Source organism: Telopea speciosissima, chromosome 4 (assembly GCF_018873765.1).
Source record: "Telopea speciosissima isolate NSW1024214 ecotype Mountain lineage chromosome 4, Tspe_v1, whole genome shotgun sequence".
NCBI lineage: Eukaryota > Viridiplantae > Streptophyta > Magnoliopsida > Proteales > Proteaceae > Telopea > Telopea speciosissima.
Window position 1 is genome coordinate 70,899,352 of NC_057919.1, and position 18,516 is coordinate 70,917,867.

Genomic DNA, 18,516 nt, shown 5'->3' on the forward strand with positions numbered 1-18,516 from the left:
ATTTTTAAAATTTCTTTGGTATGATGTTGAGACTTTGATCCACCCACAGAGTCCACAAGGCAATACCTTAATTACCTTTATTTTTCTTTCTTTCGATCGGGTGGAAAGGGGAAGGGGAAGGGAAGAGAAGAGGGGTTTGTTCATTCATTATCTCCACTGATCATTCCTTCTTATTTCGTAACCGATACACATTTTGGGTGTTCTTCTTCCCATTTGAGATATATATATATTTTTAATAGCTTCTTAATTTCCTTGTTGGAAAGAAAAAGATTGGTCGATGTAGCACATAACTGTTGCATTCTCTAGTTTGAATATCATCTCTGTCTCTCTTTCTGTTTTTTTAATCTTTATTTTTGTTTTGTTGTTGTTGTTGTTGTTGTTGTTGTTGGGTGGAAAAATCAGGAATCAAACATCATCGGATTGGCCACCGCTGAAGCCGCTGCTGAGGAGTAGCCTTGCAGAAAGAAGAAGAGAAAGTGAAAGAGAAAGAGAAAGAGAGAGAGGAAACAATAATGGAGAAAGAGCAAGAAGCTTCTTCGTGAAGGTATACATGGAAGGCATTCCAATTGGGCGGAAGTTGGACCTTTTTGCTCACCATGATTACGACGGCCTAATCGCCACTCTAGCCCACATGTTCAGGACCACCATTCTCTGTATGTTACAACAACAACTAATTAACTAACTGCCTACCTGCCTTAGTGCCTTGTGCTACAAGCATTTCTTTGTTTTTTAATTAATTAATTTGTTTCTTCTTTCTTAATTAGTAGGTAATGCGCGCCATCTCTGTTACTAATCTGAATTGCCATTAATTTCAACATGATTTTGAAAATTCTTTCTTTCTTTCTTACAGACCCTGATATGGATAGAAGAGTGCATTCTGAGAAAGATAACGATCATCATGTATTAACTTACGAAGACAAGGAAGGGGATTGGATGATGGTGGGGGACGTTCCTTGGGAGTAAGCTCTAATTAATGAATTAGCCTCTCACCTCTCGATCCATCCAAAATTGATTTAATTTTTCTTTTATTATCAATTATCACATTTAGAGTAGAGTGGTTGTAGTTTATTAAAATTCCCTACCTTTATTTCTTTGCTCTCTCTAGGATGTTCCTGACCACTGTGAAGAGACTCAAGATCACCGGAGCCGACAAATGCTAATATCTTAACCAACTGATGATCGTGCATGTTTCAACATTTTTCCTCTCTCTCTCTCTCTCTCTGTCTCTGCATTTTTGACTAGCTGGTTGGGTGATTCTTGATGGGAACCCAAAACAAACAGTACTAGCTAGCATGGAATTTGTTAAGTTACAGATGTACAGCCATACACCCAAGTGACACAGGCATAGGAATTTCAGGTTTTTTTTTTTTTTTTTTTTTTTTTTCTCTTTAAAATCCCTTTAGGCTACAAAGTTTCAGTATATTATGAACTTGGTGGAAACTCATATGACAATCAATGCATGAATGTGGAAAGAAAGAAAGTGCTCAAGCTATTGAAGATAAGTTAAATCCATTAAAAAGGGAAGGTGTGTGTGTGGGGGAAGAGAGTTGAAGATTTTCGAGAAGGTGGGTGTATGATATGAAAGCAATGGGCTTTCTCTGTCTCTCTCTATTTACTCTTTTCCTTTAATGAAACGTTAGCTTTATATTTTCTATGCTTGGTTGTTGTTGTTGTTGTTGTTGTTGTTGTTGTTGTTGATGAGTCACGAGTGAGTGGTCCTACTCCGCTCCGCTCCCTCTTCGTATCAGAAATTCAGAATAGCAGTACTACTGTGGCATTAACCCAACTTTCAGTCTTTGATGATTAATAAATGGGGACAACCACAACCACAGCCTAATTAAGGAAGCTACTCCCAATCGAGTCTCAGATGGTTGCATTACTGCTGTGACCCACTTTAATTCTCAGAATACTTACGTGGGGCTACTGGCTTGGCTTGGCTTTGCTAGCTTTCTAGCTTTAGGTAGCAGAGACAGCAAATGAACCCGGCCACAAGCGTGAATACACACACACACACACACACACACACAAATGTATGTAAAATTAATGAATGTACTTCAACATACTGTGTTTTGGTGATCGAGTAGCCCTTATGAATTTTTTTGGCTAATGGTCAGCAAGGTTTGTGTTAATAAAAAGAAAATATGATACAATCAAGAACCCTCTAGCTGGGCTCGCCTTTCATTACATTTACAAAAGACCAGTTCCACGGCTAAACAACCGTTGAAGGTGATAAACCTCTAGGTGAATCTGTAGTAAGGATGACTCATCGCTTCCCACGCTATTCTACTTGCAATGAAAGATGGGGTGTCGCTCCACTTGTCTGTTCTCTTTCTTCTTCGCTGCATGGTTGGCTAATGCATCCGCAACCAAGTTTCCTTCCCGATAGCAGTGTGTGATCCGCCAGTGAATGGTGTCTAGGTATTTTAATGTTGCCCACCAGTGTTGTCGAAAAATCCACAGCATATTTCCTGTGAGTACTGCGTTTACTACAGCTGTAGAGTCCGTTTCAATCCATAATTTCTGTATTTGCAGCTCTTGAGTTTCCTTAAGGCCTGTGAAGAACGCAGATAATTCTGCAAAGTAATTTGTTCCTATACCCTCATATGATGCGTAACACCTTACCACAGCTCCGAGATGGTTTTGGATGACTCCACTTGCGCCAGAATGTCCAGGATTTCCCAACGACGAGCCATCGATGTTGAGCTTCCACCATTCTGGTGGTGGTTTTCTCCATGAAACTTCCAATATTCCTTGTACTGGGGGTGGTCTGGTGTTAATTTGGAATCTTCTTGCCAACATGAGATCATTGATCCTCTTCACCTGGGCACCCTTTGAGTTGGAGCAGCTCCTGACTTCTTTGATGCAAAGCATTACTATTTGCGCCGCCGTTCTGCTCGAGTAATCGAATCGTCGTCGATTAAGTTCCAGCCATAGCTGCTGGCAGGCAATTACCAACAGGTCTTTCCATATATTCGAGTTGCCCTTATGAATGAATGAATGAATGAATGAATAAATGAATTGAGTGAGTGAATGAATAACGACAGTTAGTTTCTGTATCTCTTCAAGGACTGACTAAGGAGATAGACTATTATTAGTGCATATATCCATATCTTTTATCTATCACACAGACAAAAAAACAGATGCAAATAAAATTCATTGCATGTGAATTTGAATTGCCGCCATTATTTGCTTTAATTTGCATTCATTCATTTCGATGGTCGAATTAACACTTTAGCAGGGGAAAGAGTAGACCATTGACAGACTGGAGTACTACCACATTTTATTATTCAAAATTTCGAAATGAAGTATTTTTTTTGGTAAGAAAACATTCTATTCAAAATTTAGAAATGAAGTATTGAAGTGTATATGAATGAGAAAGGATCATACAAATTTATGTCATTAAACCAATATAATTCAGAATCCTGGCATGCTGCCGGGCTGCTCAGTTATGTGTCTGTCACTCTCCCCACCCTTTGGAAAAGACACCTGCTATTTGGGTCCTCTGTAGCGCGATTGGGAGTGTAGTGCACCATCCGACCGCCCACAGTGCATCTCTGGCAGTGGACTATGCTGATTTCTCTGCTAACATAGTCCCCCTTTAGTCTCCGAAAGGGAAACACTCAAGGCACACCATGGCAATCGCATGCTAGAGCATTGAGGTGGGCAATTGGGATGGTCTTCAACAATTACCAGTACACATCGAGCCCAAAATGTAAAAGACCAGAAGGGCGGGCTCAGTTCTTTTGTTTATGGTGGGCTTATATTTGACTATTGAAATCCAAGATATCTTGCTTTGGGGTTTGGATTGAAGCCTCCACAATTCGGATCTTTAACTCCTCCAGTTCCCCAGTCTCTCTAACAAGGTGCACAATGACCACCCTACCCCTATCCGGGTGGGGTCTCCCCCCCCCCCCCCCTCTTTATTAGAGGGATTGGGGAACTGGGCTGGACAGGGAAGGGAACTGTGAAGAACCTGATGAAAACTAAAACCTTTCATTATTTATTACGGAGTTAGAAACCAAGGGTCTTGGTGCTCAAGGAATTGCAAAAGGATTGAAGCATGGGTTCAAAGTGGTTGAGGTGTGGATGAGCTCGGTAAAATTGGCATCTTTGATTCCTAATTCCAAGAATGCTCCATGGCCATGAGAAAGTTTCAAAACTTTGTTCATCATTTCATGTATCAATAATATAATAAAAGTAGCTGAGTCACCAGTAATCCCCACAGGAGCAGAAACCACCAACAAACCGGTGAAACCTATTGATATCCCTGACAATAATTTCTCTTTTAAAAATCTCTGAGACATACTTCATAACCGTATGACAGTCTCCGCAAGTTCTTAGGTTCTTCTTTATTCGAATTGGGGCTCCCACGGGAAGGGTAAGAAGCCCAAACGCAAGGGCCAGTTTCTCACTGTGATACCACAACCTCTGCTCTTTGAACTCTTCTGCGTCATTAACCGCAAATTGGTTCTCAGCTACATATCCTTTCTCCTTTATCAATTCCGCCATCTTGCTTAACATTTTATAGATCTCATCTGTCCGAGAATGAGATCGATCATGCACTGTAAACACGTAAGTGATGTTTTTAATGTCAACCCAGCTGCACCCCGGTTCCTTTCTTACCCCATTCATTCCCATCAATCTTCTTATTTCATTTGCTTCTTCCAACCGTCCGTGACGCATATAGATGTTAGCAAGGAGCACATAATTCCCTGGGTTATTTGGCTCCACCTCAAAAAGCTTCTCTGCAACTTGTTTCCCCATCTCAAGATTCCCATGATTCCTGCAAGCTCCAAGCAAGGCTCCCCAGATTGATGGGTCTGGCATAACCGGCATCGATTCGATGAAGCTCTTTGCTTCATTCAACTGACCAGCTCGACCAAGCATGTCAACCATGCAAGCATAGTGTTCCGGTCCGGGTTTCATCGCATGCACTCTGCTCATGGAATTGAAATACCCGAAACCATCTTCCACACGCCCAGTATGGCTGCAAGCTGAAAGGACACTAACAAAGGTTATATGGTCAGGTTTGATCCGTTCTGCCAGCATCTCCTCAAATAGTTCAATCACCTGGTCTCCACGGCCATTTTGTTGGTAGGCCGTGATCATGGCTGTCCAACAGACCACAGTCCTGTTCTCGATCTCCTCGAACACTCGGAGCGCATCAAACAAACTCCCACATTTTGCATACATGGTGATGAGTGAGCTTTGAACGCACGTATTCCCCATGAACCCAGTTTTCAGTATCTGATCATGGATCGAAGTCCCTTGATCCAATGCTGCGAGACTTGCAGAGGCATAGAGGGCCGTCGAGAAAGATGCCTCATCGGCTGATATCCCTTCATTCCTCATGATCCAAAAATAATTGCAAGCTTCCTCAAAGCAATCGTTTTGGGCCCAACCCATGGCCATCACATTCCATGTCACAACATCTCTAGCTGCCATGGTCTCGAACAACTTGATTGCATCAGCAAAGGACCCGCTTTTACCATACATGTCCACAAGCGAGTTCTTGACGTAGGGTCGAAGTATGAGACCATGCTTAACCACAATCGCATGGACCTGTCTTCCAAGATCCAGGCTACCCATGTCTGCGCATGTGCTCAACATGCTTGAGAAGCTCACCTCATCAAGAGTCACCGAATTGTCCTTGAGAATCTCCATGAATATCCCAAGAGCCTGTTCATGATTCTTGTTCTGTGAAAACCCCACGATCATGACGTTCCACGAGACTAGGTTTCGCTGAGGCATTTCATCGAACGTTGTCTTTGCAGAGACCATGTTGCCACACTTGGCGTACATATCGATGATGGCACTACCAACGAAGATATCAGTTTCAAACCCATGTTTATGGATCAGTGAATGCATTTGTTCTCCGTGAGCAAGAATCGCAGTACTGGCGCAAGCGGAGAGGATCGCAGAGAAAGTGAACTGGTTTGGGGAGAGGCCCGAACTCCGCATTTGGTTGAAAAGACACAATGCTTCCAAGGGTTTGTGGCGACGAGAGAATTGGGTGATGAGAGATGTCCAAGTGATGATGTTCTTGGCATCATTGTGGGTGTGTGAGAATGTAAGAAGGCTTCGATGGAGATGTCCACACTTGGCGTAAGTGTTGAGGAGGTTGTTGAGGAGAAAGGCGAGGGAGGTGTAGTTGTTGGTGATGATCTGGGTATGGATTTGGGTTGCGTGTCGAATGTTTTGGATTTCACCGGTGGCGTTGAGGAGTGAGTTCAGATGAGTGGGAGAGGGGGTGGATGTTGTTGATGGGTGGTGAGATCTACGGAAAAATATGATGAGTGGTTGCAGCAAGCTCTGTTTTGAGGGAAGAATGTTCGAACTGGACCTCACTGTTCTACTACTTCTAGTGATACCAATGCTGCTGAAGAGAGCTTTCATAATATCATCAGCATCATCATAAATTAATATGGTTTATAAAGTGTAAGTAAGTAAGCAAGCTCGCTCGCCCCACCCCAAATTGGTTTTTCTTACAAAATAAACAACGAATGGAAGAGGTATACATACATAATACATTCAAGAGGATTTCCACAATAGTGCTCATCTGTTTCATACTTTTACACAAATGCCCCACATACATTTTGAGTTTCCCCTTCTCGCGCAGCCCAACATAAGGGTCATTTATCCCCAAGCCCAGCCTGACCCAACCATAGGTTGGGATCTTTGAGCTCGATTTTGGCCTATGCAAACTCGATAAAATCCCAGCCAGGCCCAAACCATTTGGAGAGAGAGAGAGAGAGAGAGAGAGAGGTTTTGATTCGGACAAGTCATCCGAGTTGAGTCAAAAAACATGAAATCAAGTCAGGTGTTATGAAGACTCATTCAAGTTTAAGAAATGATTAGACTAGATTCGAGTCAATTCGAGTTTTAATTGACTTGGTGTTTTTTATTGAGTCACGTGAAACTCACTGGGCTTGATTTTTTTTTTATTGTGCCGTATACTATTCATAGCCCCTTGTTTTTTTCTCCACCCCCCCCCCCCCCCCCGCGGGGGGTTTTTTTGGTGTATCATCCTTTTCATACTTGTTTTTGTTTATGTTGTTGAAGTTTCCCCATTGTTAACCATAGCCTGTCCCTTTTCACTTGGAGAAGGAGAAGGAAGATATTCAAAAAACAAGAAAAAAAAAAAAAAATGACTCCCAATCCACCAAAGTTTTAAAAAGGTGAGTTGAATAAAAAAACTTGATTTTCCAACTATAGTTAACACTTTACAATTTATAATGTAAAACATTTTAAAAGCCTTATAAAAATTATCCAAAAAATTTTAAAAATTTGTCACTTCGATTGAAGTAGATCAAAATAATACGAAAATTCTTGATATCACATATATGTATGTTATAACATGGCCAATCACTTGTTGGATAAAAAAAGTTTTCCCCATATCTTCCTCTTTTATGAAATTTAATGCCAAAAGATCCTAAGTGGCGTTCAGATTCTGAATCGATAACAAGGGGGGGGGGGGGGAATAAGGTTCAAATTTTGAATCACGGTACAAATAAGGAAGGTGGATCTTATGGTCAAACTAGTAGTAAATCAATTATTCAAAATTCAAATGTGCGGAGAACTAGGAATATTAGTTTTGATACACTTGGATAGTTGGAAGATTTAAATACCATAGATGGTGATGAATTGTTGATGGCTGACTCGGAAGAGATGAATGGGAATCATCCAATTGTAGGGGAAATTGCTGAAAATCTATTAGAAGTGAATCTGATTATTCATTTTGATTACAAATATGTATCTGATTTAGCATATGTTGGCAATCCTACTACTTTAAAAGATGCGGTTAGATTGGATAAGGTTTCGAATTCATCTTCAACAGATTTTGTTAGTCCAGTTAATGCTGAGGTGAAGATAGGAGCAAAGGAGGGACTTTTAGGAGGGATCTGACTCCTCTACTTCCGCCTGCCCGGTACTTTCGTGCGCCAAAACACACAAGGCGGGTGGAAAGTACCGCCTTACCCCCACTCGGGCAGGGGTAAGGCGGTACATTCCACCCGCCTTGTATGTGGGGCGCACAGAAGTACTGCCCGAGGCGGAAGTAGAGAAGTCTCATCCCTTTTAGGAGATATAAGTGAAGGTTTCTGCCTCAAAATGCAGGAATTGAGGACTCAAGATTGCTTGATGTAGTTCCGATTTTAAAGGAAAATGATTCTACAAAATTGACAAATATTCATAAACAACCTCTTTTGACATTGACTACAATAGATTCGCGGTTATTTGTCCAGCAAATGCTGAAGTTTAAGATTATATGATTTACTCACTAATTTTAATTTATTGTAAACAACAACCATAACCTTATCCCAACTAAATGGGGTCGGCTACATGGATCCGAAGAGATTGCGACAGTAATAGAAATAGGAGAAGTAGAAGGGAGTAAAAAGTAAGAAAAATTAGGAGTAAAAGGAAGTAAAAAGATAAAATAAAGTTACTAAAGGAAAAAGTCTAAGCAGCTAAGCAGCATCCCAGGAACATCCCTCTGTAAGGGGTCGGCTACACAGGTCCTTGTCCTCCAAACAACTCTATCCGCGGTCATACTAGGGTTAAGCCAAACCACATGCATATCCTTTCTTACCACTTCTCCAATAGTCATTTTAGGCCTACCCCTACCTCTTTTAGCTCCTTCAAATTGAATCTGGTCACTCCTCCTTACTGGTGCATCCATGGGTCTCCGTTGGACATGAGCATACCACCTAAAGCGGCTCTCACGGAGCTTGTCCTAGATTGGTGCAACTCCCAATTCGGTTCTAATACAATCATTCCTTACTTTTTTTCTCATTGTCTTGCCGCACATATTCAACATCCTCATCTCCGCTACACTCATCTTATCTATATCTTCTTAACAGCCTAACAGTCCGCCACATATATCATCGTTGGTCTTATTACTGTCCTATAGAATTTTCCCTTAAGCTTACTAGGCATGCGTTTGTCACATAAAACTCCTGATGCACCTCTCCACTTCATCCATCCTACTTTAATCCTATGTGAAACATCATCCTCTATATCACCTTAATTGTTAATGGTTGACCCCAGGTATCTAAAGTATTTATTTGGTAGTATCTCTTGCTCCTCAAGCTTTATCACATCAAGACCTCTCCTGGTTTGACTGAAATTACGCATCATATATTCTATCTTTGTTCTGCTTAACTTAAAACCTCTTGATTTCAAGCAAGATCTGCATAAATTTGGCTTTGCGTTAATCCTTTTCACTGTCTCGTCTATGAAAACAATATCATCAGCGAAAAGCATACACCAAGGGACCTCATCTTAGATATGCCTGGTTGAATCATCCATGATGAGTGCAAACAAATAAGGGCTAGAGTTGATCCTTGGTGTAATCCAATTGTAATTGGGAGTTCACTACTTTGGTCCTGTGCAGTTCTGACACTTATCACCACACCCTCATACATGTCCCTAATTATATCCACATAGCTACTTGAGTTCCTTCTCTTCTCTAATACATGCCAAATGAGCTCTCTAGAAACTCTATCATAGGCTTTTTCTAGGTCAATAAAGACCATATAGAGGTTCCTTTTGTAAACTCTAAAAATTTCCATAAGCCTCCTTAGAAGGTAAATAGCTACAGTTGTGGATCTCCCTGGCATAAAACCAAATTAGTTGTCCGATATATCAGTTTCTATTCTTAGGTGTGCTTCAATGATTTTTTTTCCCATAACTTCATGGTATGACTCATTAGTTTAATGCCTCTATAGTTATTACAATTCTTAGGTGACCTTCAATAATTTTAATTTGTTGTAAATCACTTTCAAATTATTTTGAATTTTTTTTTCTCTAAATTTTAAAAAACTTATAAGAATATTACTCTTATTGGTGAAGCCTGTTCTCACTCCAGAAAGTATTGTGGTGATTAATTGGCAGACCATTTTGCCTGTAGAGCTCGTCAAGATCTTCGATTTGATATGTATTTTGCCCTATGTTGGTTCAGGTATGAACCAGACCAGGTAGGTCTCTAGGAACAGTTTTGTACTTTTTGGGTTACGGTTTTCCTATGTATTTTTGTTATTTCTTTGAGAGATGAGAGAGTGAGAGGACTTGTATTTGCTTCACAGAAATAGTGGATTCGTACTATCGCTCGACCGTGGATGTAGTCTTCCTTCTTGGAGGTGAACCATATAAATCTTGTCTTGTGTGTGTGATTTCTCTTTCCCTTTGAATTTCATCCGCAAAATTTCGATTTTGGTGCGTTGTTTTTCTAACAATAGCATGGGACAATCAAAATAAGGTTATTCTAAATACACACCAAGAGAGATGTTTCATTCATATTGTGTACTATATATAACATGCAATGACGAAGGTGGAATAATCCCAATGTTACTCCTTGACATTCCGCCCCCTATCATTTTTCATGCACAAATGTACAGAGGACACTCGCAAAGTCACTTGCTCGCACAGAGAGAGAGAGAGAGAGAGAGAGAGAGAGAGAGAGAGAGAGAGAGAGAGAGGAAACTCACACAGTCACTTGCTGGATGCTCTTTCACAAGATAGGAGAGAGGAAACTCACACAGTCACTTGTTGGATGCTCTTTCACAAGATAGGTCCTCTATTGCCAAGTCCACAAAGGAAAAAAGCGAAGCAAAGGGGGGTCGGAGCACCACGACGATTAAGTACGAACTTGTTGGGGGGGGGGGGGAACCCCTTTCCACAACGATAATTAAATATGTTTAAAGCAATAACACATTGACCAAATCAACCTAATTACAAAAACACACACCAATTTTAACATAGAAAACCCTTTCCAAGGCAAAAGGGAAAAACCACTGGATCTCGTTTATGTAAAACTTACATTATAATCAATAATGGGATGAGATTACAATATCTTCTCTCAAACCAAGGTAGAGGTTAACAAACATTAAGAGAAAAATCTCTTCTCGTAATTCCAAAAAACACAAATGTGAATTCATAAGATTATTATACTCTCACATCAAAACCCGTCGCGGCAAATATGTAAAAATCAAAATACATCCCCTTATTCGCGTAACAGAAAAAATGCTGTCAAGCTGCAACCCAAAATGAAGAACACAAGAGATTACCTTTTTCTATTTCTAGAAATGAATAGATAAGAAAAGAAAAAAGTACAGATTTCGTACTATTTTCTTGGGTCTTGATATTTACTATGCGTTTGGATGGCTAAATGTTACGAGCAGATTATGTTTTCAAAATTTGGGAAGTATCTCGAATTTACTAACATTTTTATCGCCGTCAACAAAAAAAGTCTCATCTATGGGACGAGAAAACTCTGGTAAGATGAGAAAACTATACATTTTACGAGGCTGAGACATTGGGTTGCGGTAGATGAAGAATTTCTTGGTTATTGGATCAAGGGTTCTGCGGCTGGGGCTCCTTTTTTGGGTTGTATTGCAATGCAAGGGAGCAGTGATGATGGAGAGTAGTGGAGGCACAATCGTCTAATGGAGCTCAAGGGTTCAAGAAGCAGTAGCGCATGCGATGCCAAGTTAGATCCGTCTGGTGCCTTTCAACATCGATCTTAACGAGTTCTTTTTTTTTCCTCACTTGAATCGAACCCCCCCTGGGAAAATAATCCTCTTCAATTCTCAAAAGTGTGCAGTGCGACAGTGATAGATGAAGATATCGATATCTGGCAACTCGGACATCCACCGTTGGAAGTCATTAATATACCTGCTGTAGCTCTATTTTAGAGCTTATTTTCAGTCAAAGACGATCACAAGGAGACCATTCGACCAGGTTATTGAATAGATTTGACCACAGATCTAATTCTATCCAAAATATCTTAATTTCTGCATATTTTGATTCCAGATTTGATATTTGTTTAATTACTTTGAGTCCAATCATCAGATTTGAATGTAATTTGGGGTATGGTTGATCCTACCGAGGGTTAAGTTCGACGCCAATCCAACACTTGGATTTGATTTAATTTCAGCATTTCTATTTGCTTGGTTTGCTATTTCAGATTTGAAATTCTTCGATTAATCTTAAACTGTTTTGAATTTGAAATCGAAAACGGATTTACCTTCGTATGTCGTCCTCCCTCACAGGCCACCTCTCCCCTTCATAAAGAAACTGCAACAGAAAGAGAGAAAACTAAAGTCTGTTACGCGTTATAGTTGAAATATTACAAAAGATGCGAGAGATAATGACGTTCGAGGAGTGGAGGCCCCAACGAAAACTACTTTGGTCGACAATGTTGGGTCCATACCATTTTACCAGTCACTCGATCAGTCACACCCTCATGGCTTGGATTGTGAGTTTGGACTTTGGACCGACCGACAAGGCTGGTGTCGGAAAGCATCCATTACTTACTTAGGGTAGAAGTATTCTTCAGTCGTCGAGGCGGGTCAATACGACACAAGCCTAACTCCAGAACCAACGCCAATATTAACGCTACCAAATCCATGACCTCACACGTGATATCAGATTGGCTGTTTGGAATTTGAAATGATGAATATTATCGAGTGCGTGGTAACATGTTTTGTATTGATGTCGGTCGAGGCTTCCGGGGGTGGTGGTGTGGTTAGTATTTTTTTTTATGGGAGAAAAAACCTCTATTGGATCTTGTGGGTGGTATAGATTCTATAGAGTTAATCTTATGTTTATCGGATAAAATCATGTATTAATGACCATCAATGTATTTTAGATATTAAAAAAATACTTGATTTTGTCCCGAAAACATAAGATTGATCGAAATCGACCGAAAACAAATCGATCTAAATCGATAATAATTCGATATTGAAAAATCGAAATAAACTGAAATCGCACCGGATCGAAATCAAAACCGATCGAAAACCAAAGTTTCTTAATGATTTGATTTTGATCTCACCATTTCAAGACTGAAACCGAGCCGAACCGACCGTTTGACACCCTTAATTTTGAGGTCAATTAAACTTTTTGAACGTCTACAGTGAGGAATGGGGTTTGATCGTAGTAATCCCTTTTGTCTATTTTTTATTTATGGAAAAAAGTTATGTGTCCGGGAGTGTGGCCTATGCTAACATTTCCATGAGTCTATCTCTTTTTTTTTTCATGTGAAAAGACACCTCTGCCCCATTGTTTTAAGGAAGAGAGAGATAAACAAATAAGAGTGTAGGCCACACTCTCGTATAGAAAATTATTTTCTTTTATTTATTTATTATTTTTTTAAAAATTAAAAGAGCGAAAAAGCAAAAACTAGTTTCACTGTCACCAACACCTGAAAAGAAAGAATAAAGTTAACAAGCATTACCAAAAATAATAAAAAAATAAAAAGAAAGATGAAAGGCAGTTTTTCTACTTCTAACGGACGATTACCGTAACGAGGAATCGTGAGCACGTTCCAGATGCTCCTCCTAACTCTTTCTTTCTTTCTTTTAAAACCTATTACGTTACCGTTACTTACAGTTATGATATGAGAAGATAGGATGGGGTGTTGTTACAAAAAGACAACTTTCTTAGCTGTCTTGGATTCGAAATCCGGATTCATTCCAGACTCCTTTTGGGAGGGGGGCGCCCGAGACAGCGAAGATCGATGAGTCAGAATATTCCCCAATGCCTATCTGCCACGTGAGCAATCAATCCTTCTATAAAATGGACCGAAAATTTCCCCCATTCTCCTCAGTACTCATCAATTAATTGAATAGTCATCTTCATCTTCACTGTCTACTCGTCTCCCTTTGCTTCTGTTACTAAAACCCCTCTTCGAGCTCTCCCTCTCTTATTGGGTAGAAGAAGTAGAATAACCTGTCAGAGAAAATTAAAAATGACGGACGAAAAGACTGCAACCTTCATAGATATCCTTTTGGCTATAATCCTCCCTCCTCTTGGAGTTTTTCTTAAGTTTGGATGCAAGGTCAGTTCTAATCATCTACTCATTTTTTCAAATTCCTTTTTTTTCTTTTTCCTTTCTGTGTATTTTCTATTGATTGCTCCTTTTTCTCATTTCTTTACAATTTACTTTGGTTCTTTCTATATCAGTACTCCTCCTCCTCCTTATTTTTGTAAATTAATTAAAGCATTGGTGTATGAAAAGAAAGGGAATTTTTGGGGTGTCCTGTCTATCTACACATTACACTACTGAGTTTCTTTTCTGATTTTTCTTTTTAGTATTAAAAAAAAAAAAGGTGAATTTTGTTGGTGCAGGTGGAGTTCTGGATCTGTCTTCTGCTCACCTTTTTTGGATACATCCCTGGAATCATATACGCTGTTTACGCCATCACCAAATGAAAAAACCAAAATTATTAGTAAAAAAAGTAAGATTAATCATCTATTTCTCACTTGTTTCCTTCGTGTGCGTGGGTGTGCTCATGTGTGACTATGGTTTTCTGTCCCATCCACCTCCTCCCCTTTTCTCTCTCTCTCTCTTTCTCTCTGCCAAGAAGGAAAGGTGGAGGAAGAGGGAGGGGGGAAGAATACTGGATGAGATTTTGTTATCACTGACGATGAGAATTTTTTTTTTTTTTTTATTTATCAGTTGGAGATGTGGAAAACAAGGTCGATCGTTTAGTTCTTTTGCTTTTGATGACAGACCAGTTCGAGGTAGTTTCATGGATTAGAGTGTTGGTGGTAGGTGTGTTTTGCAGAAGGATTTTAGTGGGCTGTGATCGATAGATCGATGATGTTTCACCATCAATACTGTCACTTTTAGTGTAGGTGTGTGTGTGTGTGTGTGTGGGGTTGTGTGTCACTCTATGGTATGATTCTGTAATTGGATATTAAATGGTTACCTTCTTGTGAAGATGATTGATTGATAAATTGATTGGTATGGTTTTATTGTTTTCCTACTGGGAGAGTCTTTGATTTCATTTGTCATGTACATGGTATTCTCACATTATCTAGCTGATGTACTTTTAGTTTTTAGATAGATGTGGGTATCAATGCATTATTTTTCATATTAAGGTTGGGGGGGGGGGGGGGGTTGTAATTGGATAGTAATTTTACACCGTTGAGGTAGGGGGTTAACGATCTGACAAGGTTCTTTTTCTCAAATTTTTATTTCAATAGAATGACTTACTTCTATACCATGTCTGAATTCACTTCTCTATTGTTCTAGGAGTGACATTTGTTAAATCTAATAATTGGTCCAAAGAGAATGATTTTTTTTGGTAACGCAGAGACTGATTCAAAAGCATCAAAATTAGGCATTATTTTCTACATAAAATTAATCATACATACAACGTTCATATAAATTAGGAAAATCTTATTGTAACTAAAATACTGAACTAAAAACAATTGTAATTTTACTTTTTTCGCCCTCTTAAAGATAATACATTTTTTTTTTTTGGGTCCAATGAGAGCAATTCCTGACATTTCACATATATACTGCTTAAATAATTTTTTAGGTAAATTTCACGGACACCACTTTGCATTTAGGCCTAAATCCACAACCACACCAAAAACTTTCAAAATTTCAATCTTTCCCCTGCAGCCATTTAAAAGCTGAGGGAGGAGCAAGAGAACGTGTTCAGAGAGTGTTAGAAGCACTCAAACAAGCTTCTAAGGATATACGTATAGAATAAGCATAGTTCCTTCAACAACAACTGCAACCCATCCGGCCGCCATGAAATATATCTGTTGGAGCTCGAGACTAAAGCGGACAATATCATATCCAAAGTATATATATACTATCTTCAATAGTTCATCATAGACTATATATAATACTCTCCAGTGCTACAGCTTAATCGGTCTATACATACACGAATATAAAAGTAGCTAGCTAAGACCCCTGGAATACAGCCTAATGTTACCCTAGCTATAACCCTTGTTCATGATGATCATGAACTTTGGGATGATGATGCATGCACATGAATTCAAACCAGTTTTTCCAAGGCCATGAAGAATCATCAAATCTCATTTTCCCCATTTGATTGGGGTCCCCGACATTTCGGAATAATAGAAGCAAAAATGGCCTTAGTAGTGAGTCACTGCATTCTACAACGATTTCTTTAATTTGAACATTCTCCATCCTATGTTCGATCATGCTCCTTGCATTATAATAACTCTTCATCCACAGTACGTATGGTGCTCTCAAATCATATTACATAAACTGTAGAGTCATCTTCAAGGTCACCACTACTTGGTGATGTATCATTGGTAAATGTTTCCATTGTACAATTTTGATATTTTAATGTGTATTTTACCCAAATTTGCCATGCTTATAGATATTTGAAATATATTATTTTAATGAAAGAGAGAATGTATTTTAACAACGAGATCGGAGAGAAAACGTTACCTGATCGCGTGCGGCGTGTCCCCTGTGCCCAAACATAGGGCCGTGCAAAATGATCGTTGTGCCCCCATGGAAAGGAGAAAATCCCTAAACTGGCGTGGTCATTATCATTGAAACAATTTTGAAAATTTAATGTGTGTTCATACCAAATTTGCCATGCTTACATATATGCTTACATATATTTGAAATCTATTACTTTAATGAAAGGGATAATGTATTTTAACTAAGGGAGAAAGAACGCTACCTATCGTGTGCAGCGCGTGGCCCCTATGTCCGAACACAGGACCATGTGAAATGACCATCGTGCCCCGTGGAAAATCCCTATGGTGCAGCTGTCATTTCAGGCAGTCCTGTATCTAGGCGTAGGGTCGCACACCGCATGCAACCATATAGCATTCTGTGTCTCTTTAACTAATTACTGTTTTGGGAATAAGATGCAATTCATTCATTTTTTATTTTGAAAAAAAAAAAGGAAGAAAAAGAAATTAAATACCATCAAAGTATGTGTTTGAGAGTCCAAACCAAAACCTAAGGCAAGACGACTTTTCATCAAACTTGACGGTTAGAGGGTCCGACTCAAAACTTTTAAGGCATTAGGTGAAAAAAAGCTCATCATAAAAGCATTAAAGACTGAACTTAGTTCATATGGAACTATCCCACTGTAACTCCAAACATCTCAAAAGTATGGTAGCAATCACTCCCCTCTTTTCTATTTGGAAATTTTCACCCCACCAATTTGCTCAAATTGAAGTTTATTTTATTTTAAAAAATTCATAAGATGTTGGTCATATGTCAATCATGTTGCTGCATGGTAGTCATATTTTCATCATGATTGATGGCTTTTATTGGAAACATCACCTTCTCTCTCTCTCACCCTATTTGTATTATCGGAGTCTCTTCACAGGCTGTGGATTACACCAATGACTGTATATTCCATATATTCTCCCACCTATTTTCCTTGTATTTTTCCATCTAATTGATGTATATAAAGTTGCAATTAGTTGTAGATAAGATTGCATCCATGATTGGATCAATCACCTTACATCAAGGAAAATATTGCTCCTTCACAATTGTATATATGTACTGTGATATATCTTAATAAGATACAACGCAATTATCTCTATATTATCGGTTCTTTACATGGTATCAGTTTTTATTTTGAATTGATTATTCCATCTAACATTCTCTTTTGCTCTTTCTTCTTCAACGTTTCACCATGGTTCTCTCGGTTTCTAACACTACCCCCATTGATGCTGCCACTAGTGCTTCCAATACCAATGGAGTTGCAAACCCATTTTCTCTTCATTCTTCTGATAATCCAGGCACCACATTGGGTAGTCACCCTCTCACAGGTGATAATTATACAACTTGGCGACGGGCCATGATCATGGTTTTTTTGCCAAGAACAAAAAGGGAGTCATCGATGGAACCATTCCCAAACCCGCACCCACTGATCCACAATTTGATGCATGGACTCGCGCCAACAATATGGTTCTGTTGTGGCTCCTCAACTCCATTCACCGTGACTTAGCTTCCTCTGTTCTCTACGTTGTTTCCGCTGATGCTCTTTTAAAGGATCTCCATGATCGCTTCTCTCCTTCAAACGATCCTCATATTTTTGCAGTTGAACGTGCCATCTCCACCCTTCAACAGAATTCTGATTCTGTTGCTAAGTATTACAATACTTTGAAGGGACTTTGGGCGAATTAGCAACATATCATCCCCTCCCTTCTTGTGCATGTGACACGTCCAACAGTTTTGCCGCTTATCACCGCGCTCGTCAACTCATGCAATTTCTCATGGGTTTCAATGACGTGTATGCTCCCATTCGCAGTCAACTCCTTCTCATACACCCACTGCCCGCCCTTGGTCAAGCTTTCTCTCTGGTGCTTCAAGATAAGTCCCAACGACTCCTACAGTCTCCTCCTCAGCCGACTAGTTCTGCCTTATTTCAATTTCTTGTCCTTTTGTGTTAAGTCACTACAACATTTGGGGTCCTTATTCCTCCACCACCACTGGTGCTCGTTATTCTTTTACTATTGTTGATGAATTTTCGCGGTGTACTTAGACATTTTTAATGAAATTTAAGTCTAAAACTTTTCAGCTTCTATGCAATTTTTATGCTCATGTTAACACCCAATACAGTCATCTTATTAAGTGCATCCACACTGATAATGGCTTAGAATTTTTTTCTAAACCCACGCAATATTTTTGGCACAACAATGGTATTTCTTGCCATCACAGTAATGTCGCCACCCCACAACAAAATGGAGAACAAAAACACCGCCACCTCCTTGAAGATG

General features: G+C 39.5%; 3 protein-coding genes across 3 annotated transcripts; 2 read left to right on the plus strand and 1 right to left on the minus strand.

The window, feature by feature from the left end:
- The first annotated feature begins 505 nt into the window (after positions 1 to 505).
- Positions 506 to 1,391, plus strand: LOC122658024 (auxin-responsive protein IAA31-like). The gene is made up of 3 exons (XM_043852875.1): positions 506 to 653; positions 851 to 959; positions 1,106 to 1,391. Exons 1-3 carry the CDS (start codon positions 551 to 553, stop codon positions 1,158 to 1,160), a joined length of 267 nt encoding a protein of 88 aa, XP_043708810.1. The 5' UTR covers positions 506 to 550; the 3' UTR covers positions 1,161 to 1,391.
- A 2,783-nt stretch (positions 1,392 to 4,174) lies between these two features.
- On the minus strand, positions 4,175 to 6,396 carry LOC122659623 (putative pentatricopeptide repeat-containing protein At3g13770, mitochondrial). The gene has a single exon (XM_043854719.1). The coding sequence runs from the start codon at positions 6,394 to 6,396 to the stop codon at positions 4,207 to 4,209; it is 2,190 nt and encodes a 729-aa protein (XP_043710654.1). The 3' UTR covers positions 4,175 to 4,206.
- Positions 6,397 to 13,716: 7,320 nt separating this feature from the next.
- On the plus strand, positions 13,717 to 14,260 carry LOC122658025 (hydrophobic protein RCI2B). The gene is made up of 2 exons (XM_043852876.1): positions 13,717 to 13,837; positions 14,128 to 14,260. Exons 1-2 carry the CDS (start codon positions 13,748 to 13,750, stop codon positions 14,209 to 14,211), a joined length of 174 nt encoding a protein of 57 aa, XP_043708811.1. The 5' UTR covers positions 13,717 to 13,747; the 3' UTR covers positions 14,212 to 14,260.
- The last annotated feature ends 4,256 nt before the right edge of the window (positions 14,261 to 18,516 follow it).